This window comes from Geotrypetes seraphini, chromosome 13 (assembly GCF_902459505.1).
Source record: "Geotrypetes seraphini chromosome 13, aGeoSer1.1, whole genome shotgun sequence".
In the NCBI taxonomy this organism is placed as follows: domain Eukaryota; kingdom Metazoa; phylum Chordata; class Amphibia; order Gymnophiona; family Dermophiidae; genus Geotrypetes; species Geotrypetes seraphini.
The window spans coordinates 83,379,803-83,402,115 of record NC_047096.1 but is presented as its reverse complement, the minus strand read 5'-3'; the positions used below and the strand labels follow the sequence as shown (position 1 = coordinate 83,402,115).

The 22,313-nt window shown below is 43.0% G+C and overlaps 1 protein-coding gene across 1 annotated transcript in view; it reads left to right on the top strand.

Annotated features, from left to right (window-relative positions):
- The window catches only part of CDC27 (cell division cycle 27), a 275,220-nt gene that overhangs the window by 112,340 nt on the left and 140,567 nt on the right, over nt 1–22,313 (top strand). Inside the window, 1 exon segment of the mRNA XM_033918006.1 lies at nt 13,615–13,748. Within this exon segment, the coding sequence (XP_033773897.1) occupies nt 13,615–13,748 (134 nt within the window).

Here is a 22,313-nt window from a genome sequence, read left to right as displayed (position 1 = left end):
GTTTGTCGGACCGGGCCTGTTATCGGTCGGGAAGCGCCACAAAAGTAAGGGTACCTGGCCGGCTGTGCTGCACCCGGGGCGGACCGCCCCCTCCCTTGGTACGCCACTCAAGCCGCGAGGCTACTCTCCTTCTCCTTACCTGCCCTACCTGCAGCACAGAGAGCCGAACGGAAGTCTTCCCGATATCAGCGCTGATGTCGGGAAAACTTCCATTCGGCTCGGTGCTGCAAGCAGAGCAGGTAGGGAGAAGAGGAGCCGCGCGACAGCCCTGCGGGATCCCCATGGGATCCCCGCAACCCTAGGGGGTGTCCCCACGGGATCCCCGTGACCCAAAGGGGGAACCCGCGGGATGCCCGTCGTCCCCGTTCCCATGCAGCTCTCTACTCCAGAGCCTATCACGGCAAATTCATCCTGTGCCCTCTCATTCCAGAGCTTCCTTTCAAATGAAAGAGACTCGACTCATGTGCATGCTTTCTTCTTCTCGCATTTTTACCCCATCCTCCTGTTTTTACCTTATTTGTTCTTACTTCTTGATATTGTAAACCTTTCCTGCCCTTGATTGCCACCTTGTGTCTAGTATTGTTAATTGTACAATATACATTTCCCTCTTGTGGTGTTTTTTAAAATTATTTTCCTTTGATTTTACTTTTTTGTTAATATTGGCGGTATATCAAATAAAATAACTATAACTGCATTTATGCCACATACATATAGGTATTTAAACGTCTGTATCATATCTCCCATCTCCTGCCTTTCCTCTAAAGTATACAGATTGAGATCTTTAAGTCTGTCCCCATACTCCTTATCACGAAGACCACACACCATTTTAGTAGCCTTCCTCTGGACCGATTCAATTCTTTTTATATCTTTATGAAGGTGCGGTTTCAACCTGTTTGGCCATCTTTAGATCATCACATACAATCACACCCAAGTCCCGCTCTTCTGTCATGTATGTAAGTTCTTCACCCCCTAAATTGTACCATTCCTTTGGGTTTTTGTAGCCCAAATGCATGTCCTTGTATTTCTTAGCATTAAATTTTAGCTGCCAAGTTTCAGACCATTCTTCACCATCCTGAATGTCTGCTCTATTGCAGATTTTGGTACCATCCATAAAGAGGCAAATCTTACCTGATAGCCCTTCAGCAATATTGTTTATAAATATGTTAAAAAGAATAGGCTCAAGAACAGATCCTTGAGACACACCACTGGTAACATCCCCTTTCTCAGGGCGATCTCCGTTGACCACTACCCTCTGTCGTCTTCCACTTAACCAGTTCTTGACCCAGCCCGTCACTTTGGGCCCATCCCAAGAGCACTGTGGAACACTGTGAAAGACTTAGCTAGAATCTAAGTATACCACATCTAGTGTACTCCCTCTACCCTAATTCTCTATTTACCCAGTCAAAGAAATTGATCAGATTTGTCTGACAAGACCTACCTCTAGTGAATCCAAGTTGCCTCTGGTCCTGTAATCCACCAGATTCCAGAAACTTCACCATTCTCTGTTTTAAAAGCGTTTCCATTAATTTGCTTACCACAGAAGTCAGACTTACCCCTGTAATTCCCTATTTCTTCCTTTCTTTCACTTTTGTGGAGAGGGACCACATCTGCCCTTCTCCAGTCCTCCGATATCACTCCCGACTCTAGAGAAGCATTGAAAAGGTCAGTCTGCAGAGCCACCAGAACTTCCCTAAGTTTTTTTCAGCACCCTTGAATGTACATCATCTGACCCCCATCGCTTTGTCTACCTTTAATATAGCTAACTCCTCACGAACACAATGCTCTGAAAATCGATCAGTCTTCCACTCCACCATCCTATTTGCTTTTGTGGTCCCACTCCCAGATCTTCAACCGTGAACACAGAACAGAAATATATTTAAGCAATTCAGCCTTTTCTTTACCAGCTTCTACATATTCCTCCCTTTCACTTTTGGGTCTAACAATGTCACTTTTGCACTTCTTCCTATCACTGATATATCTAAAAAAATAAAGTCTTATTTCCCCATTTTACCGTGTCAGCTATTTTTTCTTCCATTTGTATCTTTATTTTCCTGACTAGCCTCTTAACTTTTCCAGCTATTTTTGTCTGTCTTCCTCTTTCTGCGATTTGTACTTTATGAAAAAACAGTGCTGTACTTGCAGAGAGGAGGACAGGGGAAAGAGATACTTGGCCCATGGAGAGAAGGGGGGAAAAAAAGATTTAAACTGTACATTAGATGATGTCAGAAGCTGGTTATGTTGGTGTCCCTAATTGCCAGCATCTTGAGCCAGCCCTGCTCTCTGTGAAAATCTGTAATTGAAGTTAGTGTGAGAGAGAGTGGATATATCACTACATTCTGGAATTGTAATCCTAAATTGTAATGCTAGGTCAGTCATGTTGGTATACACAGGGTATTCCAAGTGCCTTGACATGAAGTAATGATTGTTTCTTTCAAGGAGTTTTTCTGAGAACAAGTAGGCCATATCTCACAACTTGGTTATGTCTTTTGACGGAGCCCTTTGGCAGCACTCAACCATGCATGTGCGGGTGCTTTACCATCTGTGTGAGTGAGGGACCAACCGTCTTCTTTTCTCTCCAGAGAAAAGAGGTTGTGGTTTGATCTGTGAGCTCTCAAAAGTGTAATAGAAGTTGGGTCAGGCACTCCCTCCGAACTGAGTAAAAGGCTGCAAAACTCTTGCATGGCCTGTTTGCAATCCTTGTATTGTTTAGTCTCTGGAATTCCTTTAAATCTCAAGTTATTGCATCGAGACCTGTTCTCAAGGTCTTTGACCTGAGCTTGTAAGTCTACCAAGTTAGCTGTTGCGTGTTCAGCTTCCATTTTAGTTTCCCACATTTCTGCTTCCAAGTTAACCATCTGTTCCTCGGAGGCAGCCACTCGGCCGCCCAGCTCGCCCACCTCTGCCCGTAACTCAGTCAAGGCTGCCTTCACATCCTACCTTACTTCCATCATTTCATCTTTTAACTTCCAAAACCACATTTCTATGGCCTGGCTAGAAAGTGTCTCACCAGCAAGTGAAGGCAGAGTAGGTTCCTGAGTCGAGGAGGCTGGAAGCTTCTGCGCCATTTTGTTTTTTTCTGGCGGCGAACCACTAAAGTTCGATTGAGATTTCTTGCTCATTGCTCCTGTATATTTAAACTTGTCCATCTTTTTCCGGCTTGCCATGCATTCACCCAATGAAGTTGAGTATTTGGATACTGAAATGCTCTTGGAAGGCAATAAACACTGTGTACAATATCAAGCCCCATAGGATTGTGAACAATTACAGGCAGACCTTAGGAAATTGGAAGACTGGGCATCCGGGTGGCAGATGAAATTTAATGTGGACAAATGCAAAGTGGTGCATATTGGGAAGAATAATCCAAATTGCAGTTACTGGATGCTAGAGTCCACCTTGGTGGGTTAGCACCCAAGAAAGTGATCTGGGTGTCATCGTAGACAATACGATGAAACCTGTCCAATGTGCGGTTGCAGCCAAAAAAGCAAACAAAGTGCTAGGAACTATTAAAAAAGGGATGCTTAAAAAGGCTAAGAAATGCTACAATGCCCCTGTATTGCTTCATGGTGCGACCTCACCTGGAGTATTGCTTTCAATTCTGGTATCATTATCTGAAGAAAGATATAGCGACACTAGAAAAGGTTCAAAGAAGAGCGGTCAAGATGATAAAGAGGATGGAACTCCTCTTGTATGAGGAAAGACTAAAAATGTTAAGGCTCTTTAGCATGGAAAAGAGATGGCTGAGGGAGATATGATTGAAGAGTCTTCAAAATCCTGAGTGGAGTAGAACACGCGTACAAGTGGATCAATTTTTCACTGTAAAAAATTACAAAGACTAAGGACTCCTTTTACAAAGGTGCGCTAGCATTTATAGCGCATGCACCGGATTAGTGTGTGCTACCCGAAAAACTACCGCCTTCTCAAGAGGAGGCGGTAGCGGCTAGTGCGTGTGCCATTTTGTTAAAACTGCTAGCACGCGTTTGTAAAAGGAGTCCTAAGAGACACTCGATGAAAGTTACAGGAAAATACTTTTAAAACCAATAGGAGGAATTATTTTTTCACTCGGAGATTAGTTAATCTCTGGAACCCATTGCCAGAGGTTGTGGTAAGAGCAGATAGCGTAGCTGGTTTTAATAAAGGTTTGGACAATTTCTTGGAGAAAAAGTCCATAGTCTGTTATTGAGAGAGACATGAGGGAAGCCGCTGCTTGCCCTTGATTGGTAAAATAGAATATTGCTACTCCTTGGGTTTTGGTCAGGTATTAGGGATCTGGATTGGCCACCATGAGAATGGGCTACTGGGCTTGATAGACCATTGGTCTGACCCAGTGGGGCTATTCTTATGTCATGGAGCACGGAGCAGTTCCTGAGGGTTCTCTAAAGGTAGCTAAAACAATGACTAGGCAGTATTCTGTGGCACAGAAATGTTATCAGATGTTTACCCAGCCTATGGTGGATTCCTTAGTTGGTCAGGTAACCAAGTTCATATCACTACCAAGTGAAGAAAGCATGGTGCTGAAGGATACGTAGGATTGCAGAGTGGATGTCGTCCTGAAAACACAGTTTGAAGCTTTGGCCTTGGGGATCAAAACAGCTGCAGCAGCCTCTTTTGTTCAACACGCTTGTCATTCTAAGATGCAAGGGCTCACCATGGCAGAGAATAAGCCTTTGCCCCATCTTTTGCTGGCAGGAGTAGATTGTGTCCAATGCGGTCCAATATCATCAGAGTCATGAACAAAGTCTCGGCTTATTCGATTTCAGCCTGCAAAATGCTCTGTATTAGGCAATGGGCATGAGATTCCACCTCCAAGGCTACTCTCAGCAGACTCCCTTTCACTGGACAGATGTTCAGAAAGGGTCTGGACGATCTGATGGCTAGTCTGGCAGATCACCAGCCAAAGTCTCTGCCTGACAGCAGACCAAGAAACTAGAGGTTCTGGGCAGTATAACTTTCGTATTCCAGGCACTTTCGTCAGTATTCGGGTGGAGCCTCATAAGAACATAAGCAGTGCCTCTGATGGGTCAGACCAGGGGTCCATCATGCCCAGCAGTCCACTCACGTGGCGGCCCATCAGGTCCAGAACCTGTTAGTATCCCTCTATCTATACCCTTCTATCCCCTTTTCCTTCAGGAAATTGTCCAATCCCTTCTTGAACTCCAATAACGTACCCTGTCCTATCACGCCATCTGGAAGCACATTCCAGGTGTCCACCACCCGTTGGGTGAAGAAGAACTTCCTAGCATTGGTTCTGAATCTGTCCCCTTTTAATTTTTCAGAATGCCCTCTCGTTCTTGTAGTTTTTGAAAGCTTGAAGAATCTGTCCCTCTCCACTTTCTCTATGCCCTTCATGATTTTGTAAGTCTTATATCCCCTCTAAGTCTCGCTTCTCCAGGGAAAAGAGCCCCAGTTTATCCAATCTTTCAGCGTATGACAGGTTTTCCATACCCTTTTTCAAACGCATCACTCTCTTCTGAACCCTCTTGAGTATCGCTATATCCTTCTTTAGGTACAGCGACCAATATTGAACGCAGTACTCCAGATGCAGACGCACCATCATCCGATAGATCAGAAGGATAACTTCTTTCGTTCTGGTTGTAATACCCTTTTTGATTATACCTAGTATTCTGTTCGCTTTCTTAGCGGCTGCTGCGCACTGTGCCAACGGCTTCATGGTCTTGTCCACTCTAACCCCCAAGTCTCTTTCCTGGGTACTCTCACTCAGTAACAGCCTTCCCATCGTATAGCTGTACCTCGGGTTTCATCTCAAAGATCCTATAGGGAATCAGGACTAGAGAATGAGATAGTGAAGGGTTCCCACGGCAACCTGTGGTTAACCCGTAAAAACAGAAAACATTATTGCCTACTTACGGTGGGAACGGGAACAAGGTCTTCTACCACCCCGCTAGAGTGGTTATTGGCCTTGTTCCGTCAGCAGAAAATTACACCAGGGTAAGTGTGACAGCATCCCCTCTCCTCACGGCTCAGCATCTACTCCCCAGTTCCCCTCGCGCCTACCTTATCCAAACAAGTCAGCCGTGCCACACTGAAAAATTTTGAGAAGCCTGCTGCAAGGTCTTCCTTTAGCTGACCAGCCTCTCTTTGATGTAACAAAACTGGAAGTTACATGAAGGAGGGATTTGTCGGCTGAAGGAAAGTCTGGAGAAGGCTTCTGACAATTTTTCAGCAATGCATGCAGTTTTTCTTGAAGGATCCAGCTACGCTGATGATGAAAAATCTTCAGAGGCCAGTTCCGAGACCTTCTTTCTGCTGACGAGTCCCTCCTTGATGTATATACCGGTTTCACAAAACTGGATGTTACATCAAGGAGGGGCCCATCTGTCGGCTAAAAGAAGGCCTCAGAGCAAGCTTCAAGATTTTTTTGTGTGGCTTGGTTGTCTCGTTCAGGTAGTAGACATAAGGGGAGCTGGGGAGTAAATGCTGACCCATGGTGGGGGATGTCACCTGCCGCTATCAATGTACTCTTGGGGTGGGAGAGGGCTATTTGCCTACTGTCTTCAGAGATGGAGCTGAAAGATGGTACTGGATTTGGGCTGGGGGGAAGAGAGATGTTAGACCAATGGGGGAGAGGAGGGGCTGAAGGAAAGGGAGAGAGGTACTGATGCAGAGGGTGGAGTAGAGCTGAAGGGAAAAGAGATGTGCTAGACCTGAAGCTGAGAGTTAGAGGAAAGGGAGAGGTACTGGATTCATAGCTCAAAGATGGAGCTAGAGAGAAGGGAGAGAGATGTTGGACCCAAGGGAAGAGGGGCTAGAGGGAAGGGAGAGAGGTGCTTGATCCTTGGGGACTGTTGAGAGAAGGGAGAGAGATACTGGACCTGCAGGGAGGAGAGGGAAGGGAAAGAGAAGCCGAACCAAGGTGATATGAAGGGAGTGAAATATTTTACACAGTAGAGGGGTGGGGGAGGGAGGAAAGAGGGTGAGAGACACTGGGGAAGATGGTGGGCATGGATGGGAGCATAGGAACAGGAATACAAAAGAACGTTTTATATGGGGGTGGTATATGGATATAGTCATTGGGGCAATGTCAGACATAGGAGGGTATATGGACAGAGAAGATGGCTAGACATGAGGGAGAAGAGCAACACAGAAGAAATATGTTGGACTTGGGAGGGGGGCATGGGGACACAGAGGATTGACACTAAGCACGGAGGTGGATAGGGCAGGGGTATCAAAGTCCCTCCTAGAGGGCCGCTCGGGTTTTCAGGATTTCCTAAATGAATATGCATGAGATCTATTTGCATGCACTGCTTTCATTGTATGCTGATAGAACTCATGCATATTCATTGGGGAAATCCTGAAAACCCTTCTTCATTGCGGCCCTCGAGGAGGGACTTTGACACCCTTGGGATAGGGACACAGAATATTGTTGATGAAGGCCGGGAGATGAGTACAGGGGAAATACTAGAAAAGGAAGTATAGGAGACAGTAGGGAGATGCTTGCTGAACAAGAGGGAAAAAACATACACAGAGATGGAAAATGAATGGTGAGCATGGAGAAAGAAGACATGTCAAATAATCAGGAGACCCTGGTGAGTGAGTTAAGAGTAGATAGATGGAAACAGAAACCAGAGACCAATGTGATGTGAAGAATAAAATGACCGGACAACAAAAGGTAGAAATTTTTTTTTTTTTTATTTTGTAATTAGAATATATCAGATTTGAAATATGCGTCTTGCTAGAGCTGGTGTTAGACATAACTGGGGACTACAAAGCCTAGCAGACTGTGCTTCTTTAGCTCCCAGCTGGTTTAGGGCTCGCTCTGACCAGGGGTAGTTGCCCTAGTTGCATTCCCCTAACTGGTTCCCAATCCCTCATCGCATTACATTCAAAACTCTGTTACTCACCCAAAATCAAACACCATATCCCTGCTTTTATAGACAATATTTAATCCCTTATGTCTCCTCTCATACACTCTGTTCAAATTATCAAGATCTTCTTGTCCCCTCCATCCGAGAAATTTTCTATGATACCACTAGAAATTCCACCTTTTAAGTCATGGCACCCTCACTTTGGAACACTCTTTCCCTACATATAAAGCAATAGGCCTCTCTTCCACTATTCAAGACTAAACTCAAAACTTTCTTATTCAAGGATGCCTATGATACCTAACTCAGGATTCAGTCTGCTTTCCCTGAAATAATTTTCACTTCAGGTTCTCAACTGCAAACGCCTTGCTAGAGGCAAACTAGTCCTAATATTCTACTCTTTGTTTTCAGTTTTTTTAAATCTCGATGTATTTTTGCCAACTCTTGTACCTTTCGTCCCTATGTTGTCAGTCTTATGTCATGTTACATCCCCCCTCACTGAATTATGTGATGGGTTTGGGGGTGGTTTTTTTTTGGTTTTTTTTTTTTAATTCTCTTGTATTTTATTGACTAAACCATCTAGATATGTTTTGATGGATGGTATATCAAGAAAATAATAAACTTGGAAACTAGTCCTGCCATGTGTGACTGAAGTATTCTATTAGCTTGATTTTTATATGTAGCATTCTGTAGTACCAATTTGACTTCAGTTTTCTCGATAGTGGAGGGGATATTTGTGAGGGGTTGGAGAGGGGAGACGGGTTTTGTTGATCCTTTCTCTGTATTTGTGATTTTATAAAATGACAATTATAAAAAGAAACAATATTCTGTATACTTTAATAAAATAAATTCACTATAAAATCATAACTATTAGAGGGTTGTGTGGATGGGATCAGATGGTTTGCAGAGATGGAGTGAGGATGAGGACATATTTTTTCCCTGTATCATTCTGTAAGCAGACCGGTTTTTCAGTCAAATATCCAAGTCTGTAGGCGAAGCCCTAGATACCCTAGTCCAACCATGGCCATAGAGCGAGCACTTTTATGGCCATCCCATCAGCATATGTTGCCTGTGGCAAGCAATCACCAGTCTCCTTGAAAGAACATTCGAAAAGAAGCATAGCCTCTTCGTGGGTGGAAGCTCGAGCGATTGTGCCCAGAGAGATTTGTAGGGCAGCAACCTGGTCCACTTTTCACACATTCTCCAATGTGTATATGACAGCACAAGAGGACACTGTCTTTGAGTCCTCAGTGTTATGAGTAAGTGCTGAGGTCCCACCTTAGTTTTCTGGAATTGCTTTTGTACTTCCCCACTGACCAGAATAATGCACCTTTTGCACTGGAAAAAGAGATTAGGTTCTTACCTTGCTAATATATTTTCTAGTAGATAGGTGTGTCATTCTGGTACCCCATCCTGTCAGTTATTTCTCCGCCTGCCTACTCTCTCAGTCAAGTTTGAGTCAAAACTGAAATTTTGATGTTAGTCCTCAATGAGTATGAAGAATAATCTATTGTTGAAATTCATTGGGTGAATGTTTGAGCTCCATAAATGTTCCGATTAGTATGGTTATTTTGATGATTGATTTGTTCAATTAAAATGTTTAACATGTTTTTCTTTCAGAGCAGAACAGATATGTAGTTTGGGGAGTCTCCCCATAGCCCTCCTTATCTGTTCTATATGGGGTCTGCTTTGGTTCAAACTGAAGGGGTCAGCAGAGCCCTCTGGACAAGGAGGTGGATTTGAAAACCTGGAGTGGATTCCTTCAGCACAGCTCATGGGCTGGGCAGAATACCATACTGTCCAGAATGATACACCTATCTACTAGAAAATATATTAGCAAGGTAAGAACCTAATCTCTTTATACTCCTATTAAGTGGAGGTGGTTTGCTTTGTAGTGTGAGAGCAAGGCACTCTTTCTTGCCCTATACAAAAACTGTGTGAGTACTTCCTGCACCTCTTAGAGACAGGCTTGAAAAACAACTCTGTAAAGGTTCACCTTTAATTATTTATTTTTAAATTTTCTATGCCATCTAGCCCTAGGCGGTTTACATAAGATCAAACATACATAATACTTAAAACAATACAAAAGGACAATCAGACATTAAGATTTAAATTGACAATAAATCTTTGATCAAAGCGAGTCAGACCCTATAAATAAGCAGTGACAAACAGTTGTGTTTTTAAGAATTTTTAAAAAGTTCCTCTGTCAACACATTTCTTTAACTGTCCTACCAGCGAATTCCATAACTTTACCCCAGCACAGCAAAAGTTCATTACACAGGTTTCTACATAATTCGGATTAACATTACCCCTCAGCATAGCTTAATTTTCAGAACGCAAGGGTCTTTTAGGGTGGTAAACAGTTATCCTTTCCTTGAAATACTCAGGAATGGTACCATATAAGAATTGATGACAAATCATCAAAACCTTATATTGCACTGTGTCACAGGCAGCCAATGCAATTGTCAAAGATAAGGTGAAATATGATCATATTTAGGATCTCCTCTGATCAATCTGGCTGCAGCATTTTGTATCACTTGCAATTCCCTGTACCTTGTCTTAAACACTCCAAGATACAGGGCATTGCAGTAGTCAAGTCTTGATAAGACCATTGCCTGTACAACATTACAAAAATCAAAAGGCGTCAACATCTGTTTCACCCGGTACAGTAAATGTATTTGTGCAAAGCATATCTGTACCATCTTAGCCACTTCACACTTCATTTTAAGACCTGAATCAAGTCTAACTCCTAAGATTGTCATTGACTCCCTCAAAGGAAGAGCTTCATCCATTACCTTTGGGCTGAAGCAGTATGATCATATAACGCCATTTTTACCAGAAGTTGCACTGATTGCTGGTGGAGGCGCATGTGAAGTTTAAATTCAGTTGTTTTTGTTTCAAAGTTCTATTCGGACTTTCTCCCAAATATTTGATTGACCTCTTTACTTTTGCAAATAAGAAATGCAGGAGAAGTTGGCACTTGAACCTGTCAAAGCCTGCAAACTTAAAACATCATCAGCACCTTTTGTCATATCAGGCAGCATTATGGAGTAAGAATTTGGAAAATCCGATCATGTCTTTGAGTTCTTATGTGAAATTTAAAAGAAACCTAAAGACATACTTGTTTCTTAAATATCTGGGTAATTTCAATGCTTACAGACATCATACTTTAGTAATTTATTCTGTTTTATTTTTTAAAGTTACATAATTTCCAATCTATTCAATTGTATACACTATTATAATCTTTAGTTAACCACATAGCACTTCATGGTCCTGCGGTATATAAGGTGACTGTTATGTTACCTTTATTTCCTTTGGCCACCTATCTTGGTCTACCTTCCCCACAAGCATCAATTCAGTCTTATCAACATTCAGTTTCAAACCTTGTTCTCTCACCCAGTCAACAATATATTTCATGTAATTAATATTTATGTAATTATGCATTATTCAAAGCCTTTTCCAATTCATTTCCCCATACTTGTACTGGGGAAAAAATGTAATTTGCATATAATCAACCTTCAAAGATTGGAACAATTCACCTATAGAGGCTGTACAGATATTAAATAACAGCGCCGATAGGAACAGCCTAGCGGATAAGTGGAAAACCAATTTAGCACCGTACCATTCATACCCTGATTTTCAAGTATCGGTAACAATCTGTGAAGATCCACGGAGTCAAAAGCTTCAGATACATCTAACGATGTCAAAACAGTATCATACTTTGATCTTTCCTCAACAGTAAAGATATCAACAATGGCTCAACACTGTGCTTTACGGAAGCCAAACTGATTACAGTCCAGGCAATTAACCTTCTGCATGAATTTATTTAACACTACCAACACAATTTTTCCCATAATTTTACCCAAAAATGGTACTATGGAAATTGGTCTGAAATTCTTAATAGTTTTCATATCTAAGCCTTTTCGCTTTAAAGCTGGTCTCACAGTAGATTTTTTTAAACTTGTTGGAAAGATACCTTCTTGTAAGGATTTATTGACTATCTTTGTAATTGATGGACTAACCTTCTCTGCCATTTGCCTCATGACAGCTGATGAGCATGGATCCTGAATTGCCTGGGTTGGAGTACATCCACAGACAGCTTTCCCTACCTCCAACTCAACTACTTTATCATATTCTGACCATAACATCTTTCTCTTCCACCAATGGGCATTTTTTTCAGGCAATAAATGTCACAGATCTCCTCCCATTTTATCAACAAGAAAGCATGCATATCTTTTTTTTTTTTTAAATTCTTTATTCATTTTTACATATTACAACAAATGTAGCAGAAAATATAATTTGAACTTATACAAAAACATTTGATTAGCTTTCATGTACATGCATATCTTTCAACATCCAGATCATCACGTTCAACGACACCTCCATATCCATCAACCAGATGTCTAACTGTAAGGAATAATTCTTGTGGTCGATTCAAGGCTTGAACTACATGATCCCTAAAATATTGATTCCTCTCATTCTCACATAAACTTGGATATGCTATTAAATGTAATTTGAAACTGTCATAATCTTTGGTGCAATTAGTGCTTTTCATCACTAGTCTCTAGTTGTTCACCATGCTGGATTTGCTTTTGACATAGTTTCCCATCAAACTTCATACTGTGTCATGGGACCTCAATGTCATCCTAACCCAGCTGTTGAAAGGTCATTTTGAGCCATTTGATTTCTGTCATCTGAAGTACCTAGTCACTTCAGCTCACAGGCTCAGTGAGCTTCAGCCCTAGTAGTGGATCCACTTTACACAGTTTTATCATAGCAGAGTAGTCCTCCACACTTTCACAAGTTCCTTCCTAAGTTAGTGTCAGTTTCATCTTAACTAGTCAGTTCTGCCAATATCCTTCCCCAAACCGCAAACCCATAGACAATCCATCCAGCGTTTTTATTCCTTTTAATCCCAACAGGATGGGAGTAGCCATTAGCAAACACGTGTAGTCCAATTGGCTGGCAGACTGCATCTCTTTCGCTTATGCCCAAGGTGGGCTGACTCTGGAGGGCCATGTTCATGGCTCTCAATGTTAAGAACTGTGGTTGTATTGGTAGCCCACCTAAGGATCAGTCTCTTTTGAAGAGATCTGAAAGACTACAATTTTGCCTTCAGTCTACTCATTCACATCTCGCTGCTGCCTTGAGAAGAATACCCAATGCTACAGCTGGTTTGGGCAGACAGTACTGCAGAATCTATTTATCCTGGACTCAGTCTTTCTGTTCAGATTGCACCTTCAACAGTTTTTTTTTTCAGGTTGATTGGTTGTTTATGTCTTGTCCTAGCATTGTTGTTTTTGATTAGCCTAGTAGCTAGGGTTTTTATGTTGTAAGATATGTTCTGCTTGTTCTCAGAGAAAGTGAAGTTACTTAGCTGTAGCAGGTATTCTCAGAGGACAGGAGGCCAATAATTTTTACAAACCCTCCTTCCTCCCCTCGCAACTGTCTCTTTAAGCTGGTCCTGCACTTGCATGTCAGACGGGAATGCACCAATGCATGCATGATGGGATGCTGCCAAAAATCTCTTAAAAAGATGGTGGCACTGGGTGTTGGATGACATCACCCAGTTGTGAGAATGATTATCCTGATGTCCTCTGGAAAACACCTACTACAGGTAAAGTAATTTTGCTTTCTTAATGTTCAGTGAAGGACAACTGCAAAGTACAAGTTCTATTATCAAAATGGTGAAAGAGATAGTATGTTTGTTTTTTATAAAATGGCCTTAATAGAAATAGTTTACTTCCTGACTTGGGTGTTTGTGCAACTGATTTATATAATAACAAACCTATAGAAATTTTGTGTCATGCAGTCTATTGCTAGACTGGGCCAACCTGGAACAAAGTCTGTCTTCTCGCAAAGTGGAAATAGTCGAGATGTGACGCCAGTTCTTGCAGTACAAACACAGAGTTCTGGTCCACAGACAAGGTATTTACTTTATATGTAGTTGTGGAATATTCTGAAATTTAAACCTGAAATTTTGTTTTTTTTGAGCTGCATTATATGGAGATGTATAGTGCACACTGAAAAGAGATATGTGAGAGGGAAATGGTAGAGGATGTGTATAGTTGCTACAAGGCCAGCCAGATACTACTACTACTGCTACTACTATTACTACTACTACTATTTAACATTTCTATAGCACTGATAGGCATACACAGCGCTGTACAAAGACATATTTAAGAAACAGTTCTTGCTCAGTAGAGCTTACAATCTAAATTCTTTAGCATGTCTCCAGACTGGTACAGTTCACTGATGGGTAATACTCACCATGACCAGCAGGTGGAGACTGAGACAAAACTTTGGCTGTAATACTAATAGCTGTGCTTCCCTCTAGTCTAACCAGTCTGTTCTCGGTCTCAGAAGGTGTGGTAAGCTGTGCCAGTCTTCCCTGAAAATGGTTAGTGAGGTCCATTGGAAGTTGTTTAGTGGCCTTCTTGTCCCTGTTTGGTGCCGGATTGAGCTTGGGGGGACCCTGACCTCAGGGGTGTCACACTCGACAGGTCACGAGTTGAGTCCCTCCCCCCATTTCCTCCACCTCCCCAAAATTTTCCTAGCCTCAGCTGTAAGCCTTGCCACCGATACCAGCAAGACATATAGCTTAGAGAGCCAGTGGAGTCTGTTCTGACAGAAAAAAAAAAACCCTGAAGCAGTTCTGGTCTGAAAGGAGCCTTCAGTTCATTGTTGTTGCTTTTTATTGCTAACCGGCACTTTTTTCCTTTAGCTAGGTCGCATATTGCGCAATGAGCACTTTTAAAGGGAAAAAGTGCTCATTGTGTTCCAGACACGAGGTTGATGGTGCCAGTTTATTCTTGCAGTATACCGACCGCCACGAAGGGAAATCCGCGTCGGCTTCGGATGCTGGCGTCCAGGGATCCCCTTCACGAGTGCCTCGCATGCAGGCAGCTGACAACGGGGAAGCCTGGGCTTCTCTTGCCACCCACACAGGGATTCCCCCAGCCACCAACGGTCAGAGAAATAAAGTTTCCCTAACCGTCGATGCGGCTGGGGACTCCCTTACCGCTGCTGCCTTTCCTGCTTTAGCAGCTGGGACGGTTCAGGCTTCTCAGCCGCTACAGGCCTCGGCATGTTTTTCTGCAGGCTTTACTCTGATTTTGATGAGAAGCGCCTCCATTTTGTCTGCAGCCTCAGGTGACCTTCCCCCCTGTATTGGAGAGACAGGGGCATGTTTCTGCTGGGTCCTCTGATTTGGCAGTGAGTCCCATTGGGCTGCCAGGGAGCTTTTCCCCTGATTTTGTTCTCACTTTCTGTAAAGCTTATCTTCAGGCGGCCGGGGGTCCGGCTTCCACCCCGGGAGGAGGATATTTCCCTCTGCGTCCACTCCGGTCCGGTCTCCTTCAGCGCTGGTTTCGTCCCTGTCTTCACTCTCATCCAAGCGGCCGAGGGTCTCTTGGGACGATGATTTTTTTTCTATGGGGAGCAGTTTTTCTTGACCCTGGACCCTTTGGGAAACCTCCAGGATCCTCGCAGGGGGGGGGGGGGGATGGATGCCGCTGGTGGTGGTTTTTTGGTTCCATCAGCTGGTGGGGATGTGTCGGTGATGCACATCTTTCAGCAAGAAGAGCTCCATCACCTACAGCTTGCCACTAGAGAATGACACGGAGAAAAAAGTTATCACAGTTCCCGCCCCCGCAACCTTGGTTCCCATCCCCGCGAGCTCAGTCCCTGTCCTGCAAACTGTCAGATCTCATCCGCACAAGTCTTGAATAGTTATGATTTTATACTGAACTTATTTTATTAAAGTATAAAGAGACAATATTCTGCACAATTGTCATTTTATAAACACAAATAATACAGAGCAAGGATCAACAAAACCCCTGTCTCCCCTCCCTTTCACAAAGATCCTCTCCACTATTGTGAAAACTGAACAAACCAAATTACCACAGAATGCTATACAGAATACTTTAGTCACACATGGCAAGAATAGTATTAGGGGAGTGCAACTGGGTAATTGCCCCCTGGTCAGAGAGAGAGCCCTAAGCCAGCTGGAAGCTAAAGAAGCACAGCCTGGGCTTTGCGGTCCCCAGTTATGTCTAATACCAGCTCTAGCAGGATACATATTTCAAATCTGAAATATTCTAATCATAAAATATTTAAAAAAAAATTTCTACTATTTGTTGTCTGGTAATTTTATTCTTCAAATCACATTGGTCTCAGGCTTTGGGTTCCTTCTGTCTTCATCGTGGCATGGCTGGCTCTTGAAGGTAAAATAGGTGCAAGAGGAGGAGATGCTGAATCTGACACAGGCGCAATTTTTTTTTTTTTTTTTTTACCATAGGAGCAAGACTTTTCACCGCTCCCACGGGGCAGTTAAAGGCCTTGTCCCCATTCCTGCGGTAAACCAGTTGCACGTTTCTCTTCCTGCGGATTTACTGTGGTGACCACGGTTTAGTGCGGCAAACGGTCCCCATGTCAAGTGCTTTCCCTCACCCCTTCCAGTATCTGACTAAATCTATCCTCTTACCCCAATCCAGCATGTGCTCTTTTTCTTTATTTCCTCCTTCAATCCAGATTTTGCTTCCTTCTTTATCCTCTCCACCTTCAGCATCAGTTCCCCTCTCTTACTCCCTCTTCTCTCCACTTTCAGCATCTGCTCCCCTCTCTTGCTTCCTCTCTCTCCACTTTCAGCGTTTATTCCCCTCTCTCACTCTACCCTTCCAACCAGCATCTGCTCCCCCCTCTCCCTTCCTCTTCCCTTCGTCGGGCCACCTTTCTCCTTTCCCCTCACCTTTGTAAGCGCTCTTCGGACTTTCTTTCAGGGTGTCCGGATGTGGCAATGTTCTCACAAGTCCCACGCAACTGTCCCAAAGCTTCTCCTCTGACCCAAGCCACCCAGGTGGAAAAAGGAAGCGCGTCAGAGAAACTTTGGGGTAGTCGTGCAGGACTTCCAAGAATGATTTATCACATCCGTACACCTCAGAAAGAAGATAAAATTTTGTAGAGCGCCCACGAAGGTGAGTGGAAGGGAGGGAGGTGGCTAGACGAAGATGATCCAGTACAAATTAGGAGTAGGTACAGCAAAAGGGAAGAGAACCACAGTGACAACGTTCAACTTCAAGAAAGGGAACTATGATGCTATGAGAGCAATGGTAAGAAAAAAACTTAGAAACAGCTCAAGGAAAACAGAAACTGTAGAGCAAGCCTGATCTCTATTCAAGGGCACAGTGCAAGAAGCACAACATATGTACATCCCCAGATTTAGAAAAGGGTGCAAAAAAAACCGAACAAAAGACCCCGCATGGATAAACAATGAGGTGAAGAAAGCGATAGGAGACAAGAAACAATCATTCCGGAAATGGAAAAAGGACCAAACTGGAGAAAACTGGAATGAACACAGGAAACTCCAAAGAGAATGTCATCAAGTGGTTAGGAGAGCGAAAAGAGAATACGAAGAGAGGCTGGCCAGGGAGACAAAAAACTTCAAATCATTCTTCAGATATGTAAAGGGGAAGAAACCGGCGAGGGAGGAAGTAGGACCGTTGGATGATGGAGACAAAAAGGGAGTGATAAAGGAGCAAAAAGAGGTAGCCGACAGGTTAAACAAATTCTTCTCGTTAGTCTTCACAAGCGAGGACACATCCAGTGTACCGGACCCCGACGTGATCTTCCATGGTGATCAAGAAGAAAAACTGTCAGCAATATGTTCACAGTATACACAGGGAAAGATTATGCAAAAAGTCAGCCAAAGTGTGTATAATAGCCAAAATAAGAACTGACTGTACTGAAAACTAGTGCACAGAGAGTGGAAAGGATTTATAAAGAATATGCTCAGAAAAGTGAAACTCTGAAGAGAAAGTGACAACCCTCTCTTGGGGTAAGAGTTTACCGTCCAGTCATTGCATAATTGATTCAAAAAATCACTCTCTGAGAACTAGTAAAGGTAATAAAAGCTAATTTTAAATCTTGAAATTTCTAAACACAGTCCAGATTCAAAAAATTTTTGAGATATGAAATATAATAAATCTCATTGGATTTTTGATGATGTACTTATCTTATAAAGATAACTTGTTATAGGGGTCTCGGGTCTCAATGTGGCCCCGTTTCGTGGTCTGCTTCAGGAGACCCAAAATCAATCTTTAAACATTATAAGTTGTGATGCATGAGATGATCATTTGCAGAAGGAGTTCAAAATTTATAATGCATATCCATGAGAAGATCTACAATACAAAAAATACTATCAAAACATAGCACAGATAATCACATAGGACAGCTGTGCTGTAACAAAGTAACATCTTGTCAGCTATAAGGAGGGAAGCACAAAAATTGTAACATACCATTTGCAGAAGTGTTTCTGATGCTCCAAACGACAGAGAACGCTGCCAATCCCGCCAAATTTAACCCGACCCGAGAGGGGGAGGGAAAAAAACTCCGTGCCGTGGCGCGATGACGTCATCACGTCGGCACACGGAAAAAATGCTTATGTACATAGCCCACTGTGATTTGAATATAACAAGTTATAAAACAGATACAAAGCACAAAAATGAGTTAAAGAAAGGCCACCCATTCAATTTCATTGTTCAGCCCTTCTGGGAAAAGTGTATTCAAATCATAAATCCACTTTTGCTCTTTTCTCCAGAGGAGCTTAGCCATGTCACCGCCCCTCGTAGTAGATATAACATCTATCACTGAAAATCTCAAATCAGACGGATCATGATGTAACTGAGTCCAATGTGAGACTAAGGGCGCCTCTTGTGTATTGGATCTTATCCTGCTAATGTGTTCACTGATCCTGATCTTGACACTGCGAACTGTACACCCCACATATAGTAGACCACAAGGGCATTGGATGACGTATACTACTTGCTTAGAGGTACAGTCAGTAGTCGGAGGGGTATATCTCCTTTTGATGTTAATGTGCATCTGTTGTAAAGTCACACTATACTGGCACATTTTGCAGTGCCCGCACGGGCTGTGACCCCCCGTGCTGCCAACAGCATCATTTGGTTTATTGCTGAATTGTGAATGGACCAATTTCTGCTTTAAATTCTGATTTTTAGAAAATGCAAGACGGGGAGGCTCCTGAAACTCTTGATGGTATTGCATGATGTGCCAGTGCCGTTTGATGATGTGCTTGATTTGAAACGCTAAATGTGAATATGGAAGAACGCATACCAAGGGTTGTTCCTCAGGCTGTGAACGAGTTTGTAGTAACAATGGACGTTTGGCATACAGTCCCCTTTTGTATGCTTTGTGAATGACAGTAGCCGGGTATCCTTTCTCTCGAAATCTTTCTTTCATGTTTTCTGCTTTAGAAATGTATTCACTCACTGAAGTGCAAAGTCTCCGGAGCCTTAAAAACTGTCCAGTTGGAATATTGTTCCTCAAATGTCGTGGATGAAAGCTGTCATACTGCAAAAGATTGTTCCGATCTGTGGGTTTTCGATAAATACTGGTTAAGAAACTGCCCTCAATTAAAAATATGTTAATGTCCAAAAAAGGGACCTGATGAAAATCTTTAGTCATGGAAAAGTATAAATTGACATCACAAGAATTGAGCCATACGAGGAACTGATCCAATTCTTCAACGGTGCCCATCCACACTCCTAAGATGTCATCGATATAACATTTCCAAAATAGAAGATGTTTCCAATGTGCTGATGGATACAAAAATTTTTGTTCGAATGTGGCTACATAGAGACAGGCTACGGATGGGGCCATTTTAGCCCCCATCAGTTTGTAAAAGATGTCCCCAAACTGAAAATAATTCATACCTAGAGCAATGGATGCTAGTTGAATGAGAAATTAATTCTAATGTCCGGTATCTCTGATGCCTGAAGTTCAATTTTAATGATATCTATGGCATCCTGTTGGGGCACATTCGTATACAAAGCTGTAATGTCCAAGGTAAAAAGTATGGCTTGGTCAGGGATGTTGGTAAATGTAGCCAAGAACCTTATCATACTTGCAGTGTCCAAAATATAAGATGGTGCTAAAGGAACACGGTCCTTAAGATACCGCCGCACCGCACCGCGGCACGGAGTTTTTTTCCCTCCCCCTCTCGGGGTCGGGTTAAATTTGGCGGGATTGGCAGCGTTCTCTGTCGTTTGGAGCATCAGAAACATTTCTGCAAATGGTATGTTACAATTTTTGTGCTTCCCTCCTTGTAGCTGACAAGATGTTACTTTGTTACAGCACAGCTGTCCTATGTGATTATCTGTGCTATGTTTTGATAGTATTTTTTGTATTGTAGATCTTCTCATGGATATGTATTATAAATTTTGAACTCCTTCTGCAAATGATCATCTCATGCATCACAACTTATAATGTTTAAAGATTGATTTTGGGTCTCCTGAAGCAGACCACGAAACGGGGCCACGTTGAGACCCGAGACCCCTATAACAAGTTTATCTTTATAAGATAAGTGCATCATCAAAAATCCAATGAGATTTATTATATTTCATATCTCAAAAATTTTTTGAATCTGGACTGTGTTTAGAAATTTCAAGATTTAAAATTAGCTTTTATTACCTTTACTAGTTCTCAGAGAGTGATTTTTTGAATCAATTATGCAATGACTGGACGGTAAACTCTTACCCCAAGAGAGGGTTGTCACTCTCTCTTCAGAGTTTCACTTTTCTGAGCATATTCTTTATAAATCCTTTCCACTCTCTGTGCACTAGTTTTCAGTACAGTCAGTTCTTATTTTGGCTAGCAATAGAGGTGAGCCATGAGGATGTCCTCCAACAGATAGATAGATTGAAAAGCGACAAATCACCAGGCCAGGACGGAATCCACCCTAGGGTACTAAAAGAACTAAGAAATGAGATAGCGGGAATACTCCAACGAGTTTGCAACCTATCCTTGAAAACTGGAGAGATTCCGGAGGACTGGAAGATAGCAAATGTTACACCTATCTTTAAAAAGGGGTCAAGTGGAGACCCGGGAAACTATAGGCCGGTAAGTTTGACATCGGTTCCAGGCAAGATGGTAGAAGCACTGATAAAGGACAGCATCTGTGAACACATCGAAAAAAATGGGCTGATGAAAGCGAGCCAACATGGCTTCTGCAAGGGAAGATCGTGCCAAACAAACTTACTGCACTTCTTTGAGGGGGTAAACAGCCAGTTGGACAAAGGGGAACCTGTAGACATCATTTACCTTGACTTCCAAAAGGCCTTTGACAAGGTACCCCATGAGCGGCTACTTAGGAAGATGTGGAACCATGGGGTGGAAGGGGACGTACACAGATGGGTCAAACACTGGTTGGCAGGCAGGAGACAGAGGGTTGGAGTGAAGGGTCACTACTCGGGCTGGAGGAAAGTCACAAGCGGAGTTCCGCAGGGGTCTGTACTTGGACCGCTGCTGTTCAATGTATTTATTAATGACCTGGAAACGGGGACGAAATGTGAAGTTATAAAATTTGCGGATGACACTAAACTCTGTAGAAGGGTTAGAACAACGGAAGAGTGTGAGGACCTACAAAGGGGACCTAAACAAACTGGAGGACGTGGGCGAATAAATGGCAGATGAAATTCAATGTAGGGAAATGCAAGGTCATGCATATAGGGAGAAAAAAACCCGATGTTCAGCTACCAAATGGGGGATTAGTATTAGAGGGAAGTAACCTTGAAAGAGATTTGGGTGTACTGGTGGATACAACAATGAAGCCAACGGCGCAATGCGCAGCAGCCGTGAAGAAGGCAAACAGAATGTTGGGTATTATTAAAAATGGTATTACGACCAGAACAAAAGAAGTCATCCTGCCGTTGTATTGCCACCTGGAGTACATGTTCAGTAATTGGTCACCGTACCTTAAGAAGGATATGGCAATACTGAGAAGGTCCAGAGGAGAGCGACACGAATGATTAAGGGCAAGGAAAACCTTTCATACACTGAAAGATTGGAGAGGCTGGAGCTCTTCTCCCTGGAAAAGCAGAGACTCAGAGGAGACATGATAGAGACCTACAAGATCATGAAGGGCGTAGAGAGAGACAGAATTCTTCAAATTTTCAAACATATAAGAACAAGAGGGCATTCGGAAAAATTGGAAGGGGGATAGATTCAAAACAAATGCTAGGAAGTTTTTCTTTACTAAGCGGGTGGTGGACACCTGGAATGCGCTTCCAGAGGACGTAATAGGACAGAGTACGGTACTGGAGTTCAAGAAAGGATTGGACAATTTCCTATCTGCTGAAGAAAGGGATAGAGGGGTATAGATAGGGGGCTACTGCGCAGGTCCTGGACCTGTTGGGCCGCCGCGTGAGCGGACTGCTGGGCACGATGGACCTCAGGTCTGACTCAGTGGAGGCATTGCTTATGTTCTTAAGAGGAGGGCTGGGAAGCGATACTTTAGTGCAGAGACATGGCCATTCACCGCTCCATAGGGCAATGAATGGCCTTGTCCCCGTACCCGTGGTGACCAGTTTCTTTTTCTACCCATTTTGGCGGGTTACCTGCGGCTAGCCGTGGATTACTGTCACCTTGTCATTCTCTACCATGGACTTGGCCTTCTCCCGTAACAGATCATACATA